Source organism: Acinonyx jubatus, chromosome X (genome assembly GCF_027475565.1).
Source record: "Acinonyx jubatus isolate Ajub_Pintada_27869175 chromosome X, VMU_Ajub_asm_v1.0, whole genome shotgun sequence".
Classification (NCBI taxonomy): domain Eukaryota; kingdom Metazoa; phylum Chordata; class Mammalia; order Carnivora; family Felidae; genus Acinonyx; species Acinonyx jubatus.
In genome coordinates this window covers 6,827,528-6,845,638 of record NC_069389.1, presented here as the reverse complement: position 1 = coordinate 6,845,638, position 18,111 = coordinate 6,827,528, and the positions used below count along the sequence as shown (strand labels likewise).

General features: G+C 46.6%; 1 protein-coding gene across 6 annotated transcripts in view; it reads right to left on the bottom strand.

Annotated features, from left to right (window-relative positions):
• SHROOM2 (shroom family member 2) overlaps window positions 1-18,111 on the bottom strand; it is a 158,391-nt gene that overhangs the window by 68,605 nt on the left and 71,675 nt on the right. For 3 of the 6 annotated variants that reach the window (XM_053202050.1, XM_053202046.1, XM_053202045.1), the window contains exons 2-3: window positions 16,626-16,777; window positions 9,667-9,888 (exon numbers count right to left, since the gene is read on the bottom strand). In XM_053202050.1, the coding sequence (XP_053058025.1) occupies window positions 9,667-9,888; window positions 16,626-16,777 (374 nt within the window). The remainder of the gene's footprint in view (window positions 1-9,666; window positions 9,889-16,625; window positions 16,778-18,111) is intronic. The other 3 variants (XM_053202048.1, XM_053202049.1, XM_053202047.1) reach the window with 2 other exon arrangements.

Here is an 18,111-nt window from a genome sequence, read left to right as displayed (position 1 = left end):
CTAAAATGGCTGGATTCATGCCGATAAGAGAGGACGACGTTCTGGATCCAAAAGTGTTCAATCACAATGCTGTGAGGATGCTGGTCCGGCAGGCTGTGGGGAAAGAGCTCTCTGGCGCCACCTGGTGGTCTCACACAGCCACTGTCCCTCTGGCTGCGTTTCGGTCAGACCCAGATGAACAGAAACAAGAACAGATTTAAGGTCTTCATTTTCACAAGATCGTGGTCTTTCTTCTCGCACGAGATACACACTCAGGTGGCTTTAAGCCATTCAGCCGCCAGAAATGTGGGGGCCCTGAGGAGTGCACAGGCCACAGGATGTGCCAGGGCAGGAGAGCACAAGTCCCTAGTTTGAGGGCCTGGGTGAAACCACTATGCCATACTTGGTTCTTAGTGGTATCCACCCTGGCCACCCGCAGAGCCATGAGCATTAGAAGTGAGTAAATGCGGGGTGCCGGGGTGGCTCAGGTGGTTAAGCATGCGACTCTTGTCTTCCGCTCAGGTCATGATCTCTCATGGCTCGTGAGTTCAAGCCCCACATTGGGCTCTGTGCTGACGGTGCAGAGCCTGCTTGGGATTTTCTCTCTCTCCCTCTCTCTCTGCCCCTCCCCTGCTCCCTCTGTCTCTCTCACACACAAAGTAAATAAATAAACTTAAAAAAAAATTTTTTTAAATAATAAAATACAGAGGTGCCTGGGTGGTTCACTCGGTTAAGCGTCTGACTTCAGTTCAAGTCATGATCTCACCGTTTGTGAGTTCGCGCCCCGCATCGGGATCCGTGCTGACAGCTCGGAGCCTGGAGCCTGCTTCAGATTCTGTGTCTCCCTCTCTCTCTGCCCCTCCCCTGCTCATGCTCTGTCTCTCTGTCTCAAAAATAAACATTAAATTTTTTTTAAAGTAATAATAAAATACAATGAAATCTCAACCAAAATTGTACCGACATTCTTCTCAAAGCTAGAACAAGCAATCCTAAAATTTGTATGGAACCACAAAAGCCCCGAATAGCCAAAGTAATATTGAAAAAGAAAACCAAAGCAGGAAGCATCATAATCCCAGACTTTAGCCTCTATTACAAAGCTGTAATCATCAAGACGGTATGGTATCGGCACAAAACAGACACATAGACCAATGGAATAGAATAGAGAACCCAGAATTGGACCCACAAATGTATGGCCAATTAATCTTTGACAAAGCAGGAAGAGTATCCAATGGAAAAAAGACAGTCTCTTTAGCAAATGGTGCTGGGAGAACTGGACAGCAACATGCAGAAGAATGAAACTAGACCATTTCTTACACCATACACAAAGTAAACTCAACATGGATGAAAGACCTAAACATGAGACAGGAAGCCATCAAAACCCTAGAAGAGGAAGCAGGCAACTACCTCTTTGACCTCAGCCCCAGCAATTTCTTGCTCAACACATCACCAAAGACAAGGAATTAAAAGCAAAAATGAACTATTGGGACCTCATCAAGATAAAAAGCGTCTGCACAGTGAAGGAAACAATCAACAAAACAAAAAGGCAACTGACAGAATGGGAGAAGATATCTGCAAAGGACATATCGGATAAAGGGCTAGTACCCAAAATCTATACAGAACCTATCAAACTCAGAACCTGAAAAACAAATAATCCACTGAAGAAATGGGTGGAAGACATGAACAGACACTTCTCCAAAGAAGACCTCCAGATGGCCAACTGACACATGAAAAGATGCTCAACGTCACTCACCATCAGGGAAATACAGATCAAAGCCACACTGATATACCACCTCACACTGGTCAGGGTGGCTAAAATGAACAAATCAGGAGACTATATAGATGCTGGAGAGGATGTGGAGAAACGGGAACCCTCTTGCACTGTTGGTGGGAATGCAAACTGGTGCAGCCGCTCTGGAAAACAGTGTGGAGGCTCCTCAAAATATTAAAAATAGAACTACTCTATGACCCATCAATAGCACTACTAGGAATTTATCCAAAGGATACAGGAGTGCTGATTCACGGGGGCACATGTACCCCCATGTTTATAGCAGCGCTCTCAACAATAGCCAAATTATGGCAAGAGCCTAAATGTCCATCAACTGATGAATGGATAAAGAAGATGTGGTTTATATATACAATGGAATACTACTTGGCAATGAGAAAATGCAATGCAGCCATTTGCAGCAATGTGGAAGGAACTGGAGGGTATTATGCTGAGTGAAATAAATGAGTCAGAAAATGACAGATACCGTATGTTTTTGCTCATATGTGGATCTTGAGAAACTTAACAGAAGAGCATGGGGGAAGAGAAGGAAAAAAATAGTTACAGAGAGGGAGGGAGGCAAACCATAAGAGACTCTTAAATGAAGAGAACAAACTGAGGGTTGATGGAGGGGGGGAGAGCGGAAAATGGGTGATGGGCATTGAGGAGGGCGCTTGTTGGGATGAGCACTGGGTGTTGTATGTAAGCGATGAATCTACCCCAAAAACCAAGAGCACGCTTTACACACCGTATGTTACACAATTTGACAGTAAATTATATTACAAAGATTAAAAAAAAAAAAAAGCATTCCCTCTGGAAAAAAAATAATAAATAAAATAAAAACAAAGAAAGGAGTAAATGCAAAATGGCACACAGCAAACCAGTCCCGAATCACTCCTTCCTGTGGGATGTCTGCTACGGTCGAGACAGCCCCAAGACAAATATCGAACGGGAATGAATAGGGACGCTACCGGAAGAATGCTCCCTCCTTGGCCGCAGTCAGATGTAAGCCAACTGGAGAGACCGGTAAGGAAGCCCATTCTGGGAGGGAGAAACACAGAGGGTGATTTCTGGCCTCGCAAACAGCCATGAGGGGCGAATGGGCGCGCTAGAGCCACAAAGGCCTGTGCAGCCCAACCCAGAGATGCTGAAGGTCCTGCTTCTGAGCAGGTGCTGTGGGCAGGGATGTGACAGACGGACCAGCAACGCCCCACGTTGAGCCTGGGGGGCTGCGCAATCCCAGAATCACGGATTCCCACGCAATCCCAGAAGTGGGGCTTTGTCCATGCTCACACCAGGCCAGGTTCAGCCCAGTGTATATAGGAAAGGAATCCTGTTTGTTCAAATGGCTGTTGATGTTTGGAATCCTTAAAACACATGCTTATTGTAGAAAATATGGAATATTTAAAAATTAAAAGGCCAAAAAGACGCACAAGGAAAACAAGCCATGATCTAAAGACAGCCCTCTGCACGACCTCCTCTCTGTCTCTAGACAATTTGGAGAAGCCTGCAGATTCCGTGTCTCCATTTCACTCTGCGGCCCGCCTGGTTTTGGGAGTATTCTCTCATGCCACTGTCACTCTTCCCAAATGGCACCTCTCATCAGTGCTTACTATTCCTTTCATATAAATACAGAAAAGCCATAGTACTGGCTACGAACATTTTCTGCTCCTACAGATGAAATTATTCATCCTAATGAGGGTTGTTCCCCTGAAGCCTTTCCCACAAATTACATACCAAGATTAATAAAAACTTACTTCAATTTTTAGAAATAATTTTATAAGTGAGGTAGTCTTTGGGGGATTTTTGGAAGGACAGGGTTTACACCACAAATATGAAAAATGCTAGCATATCATTTAAAATTAAGAATGAATCCAGGGGCGCCTGTGTGGCTCAGTCGGTTAAGCGTCTGGCTTCGGCCCAGGTCATGGATCTCATGGTTCGTAAGTTCGAGCCCTGCATCGGGCTCCATGATGACAGCTCAGAGCCTGGAGCCTGCTTTAGATTCTGTGTCCCCCTTTCTCTCTGCCCCCCTCCCCTGCTCGTGTGCACTCTCTCTCTTAAAAAAGGAATTATTAAAATAAATGCTTCAGTGAAATGTTTGTCATTCTCATAAAGAACAGAATCCCTTCCTTGCCTAAAAAAAAATTTCGTGAGTGCTGGGTTATTTTCATAGCCTTGAGAAATGCTATGAAGCCAACAGGATGAATGAAGCCATCAGGCACCACCTCACAAAACAAACAGTCTGTGCTTGGTCACCACAAGCTGCGTCAGCCTGACTGTACTGGGCCTGCTGGCTGGGAGGCCGGGGAGGCCAGAGGGGGAGGCCAGGTGCCTTGGTTTTGGGTGTCCATTGTGCCGGAGGTTATGATGGGATCTGGGGCTTTTAGGCAACCCTGGGGTTGGGGAAGGCTCCTTGGTGGGAGGAAATCAATAGTGATCCATTGGGGGCATCTTAGAGAAAAGAATCGGGGGGCCCGAGAGGGGGGGGAAGAGGCCTGGATTTCAGAGAAGGGGTGGTCTGGGCAGGACTGCAAAGGTGCCTCGGTGACCCGTGGGTGAGGGGAACAGCCCTGTGTGAAGACTTTAGAATTCAAGGAAAGGAGGGGGTACAGGCCAGCAGGGGAGGTGGAAGGTGGTGGGGGAGGGGGGAGCGTGCACTGGAGAGGGTGACTGCAAGCACCCTTTTTAGTCCTTCAAAAGGAAACACATAAAAACCAGCACTCTATAAACACAAAATGAACCTTGTTCTGACCCAGCCAAGCCTGTGGATGACTACGTCCTGACCAGCCTCTCCCTCTGCTGGTCTGTCTACCTCCTGCCAGATCAGTCTCCTAGCCACGCTGCTCTAGACAGCTCTTGCTCTCACTCTGGAACCTTCAACTGCTCGCAGCTGCCACAGGAGCCCAAGCTCCCACATTCTCAGGCATCTAGCCAAGCTGTGGTCTGGAGGGTGCCCCAGGGCCAGCAGCGTGGGCATCAGCTGGAGACACATGTGGGCAGGCTGGTGGCCTTGCACTAGCCCTCCCGGCAGCTCAGAGGCAAGCTCAGGGCCAGCACCGTTCTGCCCCCAGCCACCTAGTCACCTGTCCCCCTGCAGTCCGTTTGCCTGCACCCCCTCTGCCCTTCCCTGGTATTGTCGATGTAGGACCAGATTTGCGGCTCAAACCTGGCTCAGCCTTCCAAGGGCAGGTCAGTGGCCCAGCCTCAGGTAAGACTCTGCTGCAGTCTGCTTCCCGGCCTCCTCACATCTGTTGGCTCACCACCTGTCACAGCTTTCCCAATCCAGGCCTATGAGAGCACCCTCAGCAGGCAGCTCCTGGACGGCAGGACCCAATGGTATGATTGCACGGAGTGCTTCTAACATGTTACACGAATGTATGAAGTGTGACACAGGGCCGAGCACTCGAGAAACGGCAAAGGGCTCCCTTCCCCTGCAGTGGTCAGACAACATACTGCTGTGGACGGTGATGTCATGCTGGATTCAATCCATATAGTCCTATGGGATGCGAGCCACAGAGTTCCTGCCTTTATACATGAGAAGAATTAAGATAAAAATTCCCAAACGGCCTAAAGAGCTGAGACTGATACAGGACATCAAAGCTGCATTTGGAACAAACGCCAGGCTGAGAGGCAGCATTCCCACAGGATGAAAGAGGCAGGGCGCCTCTCCACGGGCCCGGGGCACCCCTGGTCCTTCCCCTTCCCCCAGTAAGGGCGGGTGCATGGTTCGTCTTTCAGCCTTCGGCGCTCTTCCCGGGTGCTTCCGCAGAGAAGCCTGTGCACAAATGTCACATAATGGGGGCGTCTGGGTGGATCAGTCGGTAAAGCGTCTGACTCTTGATCTTGGTCCCCGTGCTGACAGCACAGAGCTTGCTTGGGATTCTGTGTCTCCCCCTCTCACCGTCTCAAATAAACATTAAAAAGATACATATATTTTTTTAATGTCACATAATGGACGCAGGCAGAACTGGAGCAGACCAAAACGATTTGGTTTTTCTACTAACTTTTAAAATCTTCAGGTCAATAAATCTATTCATGTAAGAAAAAAGGGGAAAAAAGACTATCTCACCCACCTGTGTTCACAGTACAGCTCCTCGAGGGACTAATGCCTGAGCAAGTTCAACTGAATGTTTCAGAAGGGTGCCAGCCCAACCTACTGGCTACATTTCAAGAGAATGGATTTTCTGGCAAAGAAACTCAGGATATTCAAATGTGCACCCATTAGTAAAACTAATTATAAATAGCTCTAAGCATTAGCAACAGTGCTGATGAGCCATATATGAAAGAAGTAAAAAAAAAAAAAAACCTTTCTCTGCATGTCTTAACATATCAGAAACCATCGATGTTTGCACGATAAACTTTATAAACATCACTTACACGCTTTGCAATGAAAAACAAAATCTTAACTTTGTTCCACTTTGTATTTGACTTAGAATATGAAATAACCTCACTTAATTGGAAATTCACCTGATTAAATTGCTCAAGCCATACAATGAGCCTAAATTGGAATAGAAGCAACTTTTCCCAAAATAAAACAACTCTGATCTGCATGTTTTTCTTTTTTCTCCTGATTCCATTTAATAACAAAGAATGGAAAACAGCCCCAAGACAGGGTGTCTGTCCAGCATAAGTCTCTGGGTTTCCTCTATCTAATAAGAAAACGAGCATTTGCAAACGGCTGTAACCCCCAACATGATCGAAATAGAAACTTTTCCCCTGAGACTCGAACAAATGATGGCAGACCCTTCGAAAGCACAGGTTTTTGCCGACACCCCCACCAAGGCACACACCCTCCAGCAAAACACATATATGGTTTCTGGGCCAGGAAGAGCTCCTGGGAGGGAAGCGGGGAGGAACGAAGCCTGCCGACGCCCTAGCCCTGCCTGTAATCCTGACGCATCGCCATGCATAGCTGCTTCCAAGAACATCGGTGCCAACCAATGTCAGGGCTGCGTGCAGACCCACCTGCTGCTGCAGGATAGCTCCAAGAAGCCAGGAGCAGAGGGGCTCCCAGCACAACACAGGGGCGGTGCGGAGTTCACTGCAGCTTAGTGGCATCCAGAAAACAAAGCAGGCTGCAAGAAATGTGCTCCTAGCGAGCACAGCTGTTGTCACTAGATTTGAAAGTCCCTTTCTTGAAATCTCTAACTCGGCCCGAAGTCTGGCTAACCCTTTCAGCCTCCAGCGAAGAACCTCTACCCTTGGGTGTTAATCTGCTCCTGAACGCAAGTTTAGGGGCTGTAATTAGAGACACAAAAGGATTTAGGGCCGCCGGCAAAGAGGCAGAAAATCACATGAACCAACCCTATCGATAATCCAGACCCGGCAAAACTACCTGCAACACCGGATGATGGTTTGAGAGTACCATAAATGATGAGGTGGGCAGGCATGCTTCGTTGTAACCAAAACTATCTGTTCCCATACAAAGTTGAAAGAAAAAAAAAGCCAGAGCAGTTGCAAGCTTTCCAAAGTAATGGATAGCGTGGTATTTAAAAGAAATTTTCCCGAGGATATTTGAAATTATATGTACATTTTAGAAGCTGAGGCTATGGTAATTTTGCTTCCAAAGAGAGGGAGGAGGACTGTGTCCCAGCACTCTTCATGCCATTTCAGTGCACATTCGATAGGATCAGAGCGCAGCAGCCTTAACCCCAGGTCTGAGCAAGACGCCCCCTTTCCCAACACGCTGTGCGCATCAGGCAGACCCTGAGCACATCTCCCACAACCGAGGCTGATCTACTCGGCTAGGAGGATCAGGAAAATGCCACAAGTGACCCAGTTTCTGGTGTTCACCTGTTCCGAGCCCATCTTAGGCCATGGTGTACCCTCTGTGCCTGCCCAGGACAACAGCCGTGGCTGTCTGTGAAAACAGGGGCACAGGAGCCACTCCAGACCCGCCCGGCAGCCCTCCCAGGGAGGTGGCCTGGACACACAGGACAAAGGTGCAGATGACGACTGTCAGCGACACAGAAGAAAAGGTTACCGCATCTGCCCCGAACTTTCCCGTGAGTAGCACTTCCTTCCTCCGCCAAGCAAAGTTGGAACAACAGAGTAGCCCGGAGGGAAGATCTAGGCAGGAGCTTTCGGCTCAGCCTCTCTTCATGGCCTAACAGTTCACCTGACTCCCGGGCAGACACCCCCGCCCCCTCCCTGACCACCTGGGCATCGTGCAGGAGAACAGATGTGCACTTGGTGGGGATCACGGTTACAGGTCTCTGTTTCCAGCTGACCCCACATGGGGAGAAAGGAAGCGCTCTCTCTCTTGTGTCTGGGAAAGAAACTTCACAGGGAGAGATAAAGAGCCACTCGCACCTCCTGACTCACCTTCCCTTCCCGGCCCCTAAGCGATGACAAGATAGCACTGCCCACGGCCCAGGAAACCAGACGCCACGGCTTTGTCCAAGCGGCCCCCCTCGATCCCATCCTGCCTGCTCGCTCCCCTGATCACCACACACAACAAAACAAGCCTACGGGTAAGAGATATACTAGCAGGAAGGAGTTAGCATGTGAACCGCTGTTTCTACTCATGAAACTCTGGGTACGTAGTTTGCTCGGAGGTACATTTCCCCAGAACCTCCGAGAACCACCATACCTGCACTGGCCACTCTCAGTCTTTGTCATAAATGTTAGCCCTTCTCTGGGCCTCTGAGGACGGGCTGGGAGTACAATCAAGTTGAATAAGAGTTGAGCAAGCTAATTCATCATTTGGCCATACTCTCGGGCAGGGCAACACAGGATATTTATGTGTTTGTGGTTCAGTCTATGAATAATTTACAGAGTGCCTTTTTTTTTTTGAGAGAGAGAGAGACAGAGAGAGAAAGAGAGAAAGAGAAAGGGGGCACAAGTGAGTGAGGGGCAGAGAGAAACAGAAGCAGGGCTCACCCAAAGCAGGGCTCACCCGAAGCAGGGCTTGAGCTCACTCGATGTGGGGCTCGAACGCACAAACTGTGAGATCATGACCTAGCCTGAAGTCAGATGCTTAACCGACTGAACCACCCAGGCACCCCCAGAGTGCTTTTTTATAAACTGGTCGGGTTTTGTCTGTTTGTTTGTATTTTTAAGAGTACATGATCTACTTTGCAGCTGTACATAAAGTTCTAGAAAATGCTAACTGATCTGTGAGACAGAAGTCCGGTAAGTGGTTGCCTGGGGATGGAGAAAGAGGAGAATGGCAGGCTTTAAACAGAGATTTAAATTTAGGCAGAGAAGAATACACATTACCAATTCCAGAGAAATTGTTTTAAAAGTACCCACTGGTGCCTCTGTAATAAGGACAATGTAAAACTCAGTTTGAAGTTTTAGTGGTCCTTCCTCTGAGCATCTTCAGGATTTTGTAGCAGTGAGTTGCCATGTGCTGGGTGACAGCAACAGACCCTAATACTAACTAATTAACCAGGTTACAGAATTTCATTCATGTTTCTGAACAAAGCACCATTTCAGACTTTAAAAAAATTTTGTTTTTAATTTGAGAGAGAGAGTGCAAGTGGGGGAGAAAGGCAAAGAGACTGATAGAATCTTTAAGCAAGCTCTATGCTCAGCACAGAGCCAGATGTGGCTCCACCCCATGACCCTAGGATCATTGACCTGAGTTGAAATCAAGAGTTGGATTCTTAACCGAGCCACCCAGGCACCCCTTAGACTTTTTTCTATTAGGCAAAAATAATATTGACATAGCGTATTAAAAATTAATACAAAGTTATTTTAAAAATTGTTGTAATACCTAAGTGTTATTAAAAGTATTTCAAATTGCACAATGGTATATGTCAAATATATATTTTTTAAAAGGATCAAAATAAAGTATGTTTTCATAAAACAGAAGTGAACGATCATTATCTTGTTCTACATATTACTTAAAACATTAATTCCCATCTAAACCAGAAAATTATCCTGTGCACCCCTCATTTAAAGAAAACTGGACATACAGAATGCAAAAGTGGAGTTCTACACAGTGGCTCCCATCAATCCTTCGGGGCAAAAGTCTCTTCCTTCTCCCCAGGGGTCTTTTAGATAACTCGTCACCTCCGTCAGCTAGCAGGCGCCCTGCATCTCCTCCCTGTCCCTCCACTGGCCAGTTCTCTGTGGCATAGATGCTTTGCTTGGAACAGAATTCCGATGATTCTGATATCCTTAAAGATGTTCCTCTACTTAAAAAAAAAAAAAAAAAAAAAAAAAAGCTTCTAAATATAAGGGAAGACGCCCAACTTCGCACTCATAATGAAAAGTGCCCATTTAAATTGTTTTGAATTTTTAAAAATGTTTATTTTATTTTTGAGATAGAGTGTGCATAAGAGAGAGAAGGGGAGGGGCGGAGAGAGGGAGAGAGAATCCCAAGCAGGGTCCACGCTAACAGCGCAGATGTGAGGCTCAACCTCACAAACCGTGAGATCATGACCTGAGCCGAAATCAAGAGTCAGATGTTTAACTGACTGAGCCACCAGGTGCCCTGAAAAATGCTCATTTAACCAATGAAGCCATTTTTCACCCGTCACATTCGAAAAGAGTACAGAACTAAACTGAAAATAACCTCTGCTAGAGTGGACGTGAGCCTGAAAAGCGGCCCAAGAAATTTGGAGGTGGCTGTCGCAGTTCGTGCTCCCCAAACTTCTGATTCAAGAACCCCAGGTTGGAAATGGACTGCAACGACCTGTACGTACAGGTACAGAGACTCGGGTACAGAGACACCACATGCTGCAGTTACAGGCTTTCACCAGAGGCACCAGAAATATCAGTCTACAGAGGTTCTGTGGAACAGCGGAGGATCCAGACTGTGGAGCAGCGTGGGGTCGTTAAGAGAAATCGCGACTCAGACCTCAGCGCAGTCAACCCGGAACGATCTCTGCGGATACAGACGTTAAGTGCACAAGAACGTGTATGATACAAAGAAGCCCAAGATCAGCAGTGAGTGCCAATGCTGCTCTCCGGAGACACACAACAGAGGTGCAAGGCCCCTGGTCCACCCAATGCCCTTCTGAGCCCGGGAAGTCGACTGCGCCCTGGTGTTACTTTAAGAACTGAATAAATGCAGAAATACATGTTAGCCTTAGAGTATATTGTAGCCAGCACTCCAACACCCGCCTTCTTAGGGTCCTTCTTCTTGTTCCGATCACAGAGCAATAAACAGACCTTCTCTGGGGCACTGCCTAGAACAGAACAGGGTGCACAGCTGACGGTTTCCTGGGGACCAACCCGCCTGCTTACTCCTACGAGCACAGGCACATTGAACCCCCAAAGCTTTTCCTCTTTAAAAATGCAACGAGCTGGGGTGCCTGGGGGGCTCAGCTGGTTAAAGTGTCCGACTCTTGGTTTCAGGCTTAGATCATGAGGTCATGGTTTCACGAGTTCAAGCCCCGTTCTAGGCTCTGTGCTGTCAGCACGGAGCCTGCTTGGGATTCTTTCTCTCCCTCTCTCTCTGCTCTACCCCACTCACACTGTCTCTCTCAAAATAAACTTTATTTATTTATTTATTTATTTTTAAATTTTTTTTAATGTTTATTTATTTCTGAGACAGAGACAGAGCATGAGTGGGGGAGGGGCAGAGAGAGAGAGGGAGACACAGAATCCGAAGCAAGCTCCAGGCTCTGAGCTGTCAGCACAGAGCCTGACATGGGGCTCGAACTCACAAACCATGAGATCATGACCTGAGCCGAAGTCGGTTGCTCAACCGACTGAGCCACCCAGGCACCCCTAAATAAACTTAATTTAAAAATTTTTTTAAATTAAGAAAAAAATTTTAATATGAAAAATTAAAATAAAAATACAGTGAGCTTTTTTTTTTTTCAACGTTTATTTATTTTTGGGACAGAGAGAGACAGAGCATTAACGGGGGAGGAGCAGAGAGAGAGGGAGACACAGAATTGGAAACAGGCTCCAGGCTCTGAGCCATCAGCCCAGAGCCTGATGCGGGGCTCGAACTCCCGGACCGCGAGATCGTGACCTGGCTGAAGTCGGACGCTTAACCAACTGCGCCACCCAGGCGCCCCGCAGTGAGCTTTTTTTAATGCTAGTTTTTATTGTTATAAACATAACTTGTGAGTATAATAATATAATTTATAAAGTACTATAAAAGTAATAAGTAATACGTTACTTAAATGTACATTTAAAAATGTTTAAGATGGTAAATTTTCTTTTTTTTTTATTGCTCACCATGATAAATATACTTTTATTTATTTATTTTATTTTTTATTTTTTTAAATTTTTATCCAAATTAGTCAGCATATAGTCAACAACGACTTCAGGAGTAGATTCCTTAGTGCCCCTTCCCCATTTAGCCCATCCCCCCTCCCACAACCCCTCCAGTTACCCTCAGTTTGTTCTCCATATTTAGGAGTCTCTTCTGTTTTGTCCCCCTGCCTGGTTTTAGATTATTTTTGTTTCCCTTCCTTACGTTCATCTGTTTTGTCTCTTAAAGTCCTCATGTGAGTGAAGTCATAGGATATTTGTCTTTCTGTGACTGACTCATTTCACTTAGCATAATACCCTCCATTTCCATCCACGTAGTTGCAAATGGCAAGATTTCATTCTTTTTGATTGCCGAGTAATACTCCATTGTATATATGTACCACATCTTCTTTATCCATTCATCCATCGATGGACATTTGGGCTCATTCCATAGTTTAGCTATTGTCGATAGTGCTGCTATAAACATGGGGGTGCACATGTCCCTTTGAAACAGCACACCTGTATCCCATGGATACATGCCTAGTAGTGCCATTGTTGGGTCGTAGGGTAGTTCTATTTTTAGTTTTTTGAGGACCCTCGATACTGTTTTCTAGAGTGGCTGCACCAGCTTGCATTCCCAAGATGGTAAATTTTCTGTTATATGTATTGTACCACAATATCTTTAAAAATTAAAACTAACAATGGGGCATCTGGGTGGCTCTGTGGGTTAAATGTCTGACTTTTTTAAAAAAAATTTTTTTTCATGTTTATTTTTGAGAGAGAGAGAGAGAGAGAGGGAGGGAGAGAGAGAGAGAGAGACAGAGCACAAGCAGGGGAGGAGCAGAGAGAGAGGGAGACAGAATCCAAAGCAGGCTCCAGGCTCTGAGCTGTCAGCACAGAGCCTGACACGGGGCTCAAACCCACAAGCCGTGAGATCATGACTTGAGCCAAAGTCGGACACTTAACCGACTGAACCACCCAGGTGCCCCCTCTTTTTTTTTTAATGTTTATTTTTAAGAGAGAGAGAGACAGAGTGACAGAGAGATACAGACAGAGACAGTATGAGTGGGGGAGGGGCAGAGAGGGAGGGAGACACAGAACCTGAGGCAGGCTCTAGGCTCCGGGCTGTCAGCACAGAACCTACGTGGGGCTCGAACTCACGAACCATGAGATCATGACCTGAGCGAAGGCAGACGCTTCCAATCGAGCCACCCAGGCACCCCCTTAATCATCTGACCTTTGATCTCAGTTCAGGTCTTGGGCTCACGCCCTATGCTGGGCTGCATGCTGGCGTGAAGCATACCTAACAAACCAACCGACCAACCTTGTGAGAATGGGACATACACAGTTCTCTGACTGCTCTTACGTGTTCCACTCACCTGGACTTTGTGGGGCGCCTTCCCATGTCAGGAAACACTGACATCATTGGTAACAGCAGCACTTTACGGTTTGGGTGGTCTCTAATTCACTTCAGTAATTTCCCTTTGCTGAGTATCTAGGATCCCAGAAACGAAAATTGTGGGTCCAAGACCTGCCTTTTGAAACATGTCGCCAAACTACTCGTCGGAAAGTCTGTCTAACCTGTAGTCCAATCGGCATTGTATCAAATACATGCTGGTTCCCCACAATCTCACCGATGGGTCTTGCTAACTGTTAGATCCCTGCCAACAAGACAGCCAGAGCCTACCATCTCAGGGGGCGCCTCAGGGGGCGGGAGAGGGGGGCTGGCTCAGTTTGTCAGGCGTCTGACTCTTGGTTTTGGCTCAGGTCACGATCTCACAGTCCGTGAATTCAAGCCCCGTGTCGGGCTCTGCGTTGGCACAGCGGAGCCTGCTTGGGATTCTCTCTCCCTCCCTCTCTCTGCCCCCCCCCTTCCCAAAACAAATAATAAATAAACATTAAAAAAAAACTACTGTCTCATTTTCAAATTTTTTTTTTTCAACGTTTATTTATTTTTGGGACAGAGAGAGACAGAGCATGAACGGGGGAGGGGCAGAGAGAGAGGGAGACACAGAATCAGAAACAGGCTCCAGGCTCTGAGCCATCAGCCCAGAGCCCGACGCGGGGCTCGAACTCCCAGACCGCAAGATCGTGACCTGGCTGAAGTCGGACGCTTAACCGACTGCGCCACCCAGGCGCCCCTACTGTCTCATTTTCAAGTAAACCCGCAGATTCCTATGAGAGACGATAGAGGGCAACCTCAATCAGCTGGGGAGCTGGTAAGGACTCCCCGAGGCAGTTGATAACACCCAGCTCACCTCTGTGGAGCACGCTTCCCTTTGCATCATCATTACTGCACTAAGCGCCACTAAATCCTAGAACACGTATCCTGCCTTAGAAAGGTCGTTAACGTGACCACAAAAGAATAATTATACAATATGACGGTGTCTCTCCTATCTCATTCTCTCCAAAGGGCTCCCAAACTGCCCATCTAAGAGTTTATTTTTCTGATTTACAGAGAGGGTAGTCTGTACCACTTGGAAATGAAGTTGTTAATTCAGTGTGGCAATGAAATAGAGTTTTTTCTTCCTTGTTTCTGAGCCTCCTCCTTGGATATGGTTTCAGTCAAAAAAAAAAAAAAAAAGTGAGGGGTGCCTGGGTGGCTCAGTCGGTTGAGCATCCGACTTCAGCTCAGGTCATGATCTCGCGGTCTGTGGGTTCAAGCCCCGCGTCGGGCTCTGTGCTGACGGCTCGGAACCTGGAGCCTGCTTCGGATTCTGTGTCTCCCTCTCTCTCTCTGCCCCTTCCCCGCTCATGCTCTGTCTCTCTCTCTCTGTCAAAAATAAATAAACATTAAAAAAAAAATAAAAAATAAAAAGTGAATTCCTTTGGGAATAGGCTTTCAAGTCTACTTGTATTAAAAATGGAAGTAAATGCTTCAGTCCGTTTATTTTTTTTAACACACTTTTAGAAAATGTTTATTTACTTATTTCTGAGAGACAGAGAGAAAGCAAGCAAGGGAGAGAGAGAGAGAGAGAGAGAGAGAGACACAGAATCCGAAGCAGACTCCAGGCTCCAAGCTGTCAGCACAGAGCCCGACGCGGGGCTCGAATCCACAAACCCATGAGATCATGACCTGAGCCGAAGTCGGACGCTTAACTGAGCCACTCAGGCTCCTGAGTCCATTTATTTTTTAAAATTTACAGTTAAACTTGAAAGAATACACTAATTCCACTTAAAAAAAAAAAGAGGAGGGGCATGCAAACACTTTAGTGTGAATTAGCCAACTACAAAATGCAAGGTAGAGAATTACTTCTATTTGAAGACAAGAAATCACAAGTACCTTTATGGGGGTTCAGGGTCGCTCCTGTGCATAAAAACATCACGCTCCTCATTCCCCTTTTCTAACCACTTCAAGTCCTCCAAAGTTTCTGCAATCTGATTTGCAGGAACAGGCAGTGCGCTCCCCCCAGACCTCAGCACAGCGCTAAAAACTCCCGGTAGCTGACAAGTGTACAGGCAGCCCTGCACCATTTTCCTTTAAGGCGAAAACGCAGTAGCCTGCCACCTTGTGGAAACAAGAGGTAACAACACTTCATCTGAAGGGTCAGTGCAGCTCTCTAAAGAATAACCTACATATGGCTGAAGAAGAGAGAAAAGCATTCTAACAGGCACATGAAAAGATGCTCAACGTCACTCATCATCAGGGAAATACAAATCAAAACCGCAATGAGATACCACCTCACACCCGGTCAGAGTGGCTAAAATTAACCACTCAGGAAACAACAGATGCTGGCGAGGATGTGGAGAATGGGGAACCCTCCTGCACCGTCGGTGGGAATGCAAACTGGTGCAGCCGCTCTGGAGAACAGTATGGAGGTTCCTCAAAAAACTGAAAATAGAACTACCCTCTGACCCAGCAACTGCACTACTAGGTATTTATCCAAAGGATACAAAAATGCTGATTTGAAGGGGCATATGCACCCCAGTATTTACAGCAGTAATATCAACAAAAGCCAAAGTATGGAAAGAGCCTAAATGTCCATCAACTGACAAATGGATAAAGAAGACGTGGTTTATGTATACAATGGAATATGTTCCATCGTGATGAAAAAGAATAAAATCTTGCCAGTGGAGCAGTGTGGATGGAACTAGAATGTATGATGTTAAGCGAAATAACTCAGAGAAAGACAAATATTATGTGATTTCACTCATAAGTGGAATTTAAAAAACACAACAGACGAACCCAGGGAGAGGGAAGGCAAAATAAGATAAAAACAGAAAGGGAGGCAAACCGTAAGAGACTCTTAAATACAGAGAACAAACTGAGGGTTGACTGGGGTGGTGAAAATGGGTGATGGGCATTAAGAGGACACTTGTTGGGATGAGCACTGGGTGTCATATGTAAGCGATGAATCCCTGGGTTCTACTCCTGAAACCAAGACCACACTGTACGTTAACTAACTCGATTTTAAATCAAAAAAAGAAAAGAAAAAAGCATTCAAATTCACTTAATGTATCAAATAAACAATGCATAGTACTAGAAGAAGCCATCTTTTAAGTTTTGGATGCTGGATTCACCCTTGGCCAAGGAGTAGAATTTTATGGTCATGCGCGCGCGGACACACACACACACACACACACACACACACAGACACACACACACACCCCTTAAGTCCACACCGGGATTTGCTTGCAGTGATACAGATCAGCAGACCTAGCTTCACCTTTTGCTATTTTACTCACTTCTGTTTGTGAAAATGGCACGAGGCGTGGGTCTTACCTTTTCACTACCAGCTTCAGGGTTTTATGAGAGCCCTTCACCAGGCAAATCGCCTCCTGTCTAAACCCTGAGAGACCAATGTCGTTGATGCCGACGATCTCGTCCCCGGCCAGTAACTTGTCCACTGCCGCAGCTTTACTTCCTTCTTCAATCTGCAACAAAGACGCACGTGCCATGAGCCTCCAAACAAGCAAAGCAAGTCCCCAGAAGTCAGCCAGGAGCAACGTGCCTGTGACGTGTGCCGCCCACAGCTCTATGACTGGCTCTGGGATCAGCCAGGACCCCATCTAGGCCCTGAGGCTGCACGGATTCCTATTTGGCGAATGAGGGACACATCCCTCACCCAGCGCTTGCCTCTGCGGGGACCTGGGCTACCTTAATCGAGGGAACAGGAAAGAGCGCATGCGCTCCGGAACACGCACGACCCAAAACGGTGGATCTAAAGATACAGGGCCCTTTTCTGGAAATCCTTTATCCAAACAATAATGATGGGTTATTTTTATTATGTACTGTTTCTCATACATTAATCCCAGGCCTAGATTCTTGTAACTGCTTTACTGAGAGAGAGTTCAAATACCACAAAACTCACTCACATAAATATACAAGTGAATGACTTTTTAGTATATTCACAGAACTGTGGAACCATCACGTCCTAAACCCAGAAGAAACCTGGTAGCCGTGAGCAGTCACCGCCTGATCCCCTCCAGCCCTGGCCACCACTAACCCACCTCCTGTCTCTATGCATTTGCCCTTGCTGGATAGCTCACAGAAAAAGGATCCTACAGGGCTGCCTGGGCGTTTCAGGTGGTTAAGCGTCTGACTCTTGATTTTGACTCAGGTCATGGTCTCACGGTTTGTGGGATAGAGCCCTCCATTGGGGTCTGTGCTGACAATGTGGAGTCGGCTTGGAATTCTCTCTCTCCCTGTCTCTCTGCCCCTCCCCTGCACTCTCTCTCTCTCTCAAATAAATGAACAATGGGGCCCCTGTGTGCTTCAGCTGGTTAAGCATCCAACTCTTGATTTTGGCTCAGGTCATGATCTCATGGTTCATGAGATCGAGCCCCGTGTCAGGCTCCGCACGGGTAGCATGGAGCCTGCTTGGGTTTCTCTCTCCCGCTTTCTTTGTTGCTCCCCCACTTGTGCTCTCTCTCTCTCTTTCTCTCATAATAAATAAATTTAAAAAATTAAACATTTAAACAAATAAAAAGAATTCTGCAACATGTGGCATTTTTAATAACGTTTATTTATTTTAAGAGAGAGAAACAGAGAGTGCACACTCAGGGGAGAGGCAGAGAGAGGAAGAAAGAATCCCAAGCTGGCTTTATGATGTCAGCACAGAGCTCCACTCAGGGCTCAAACTCATGAACCAAGAGATCATGACCCGAGACAAAATCAAGAGCCAGATACTTAACCAACTGAGCCACCCAGGCGCCCCAAGAAATCTTGGCCTTTAAATACTAAACCTAGTTTTTTTCCATACAGTAAT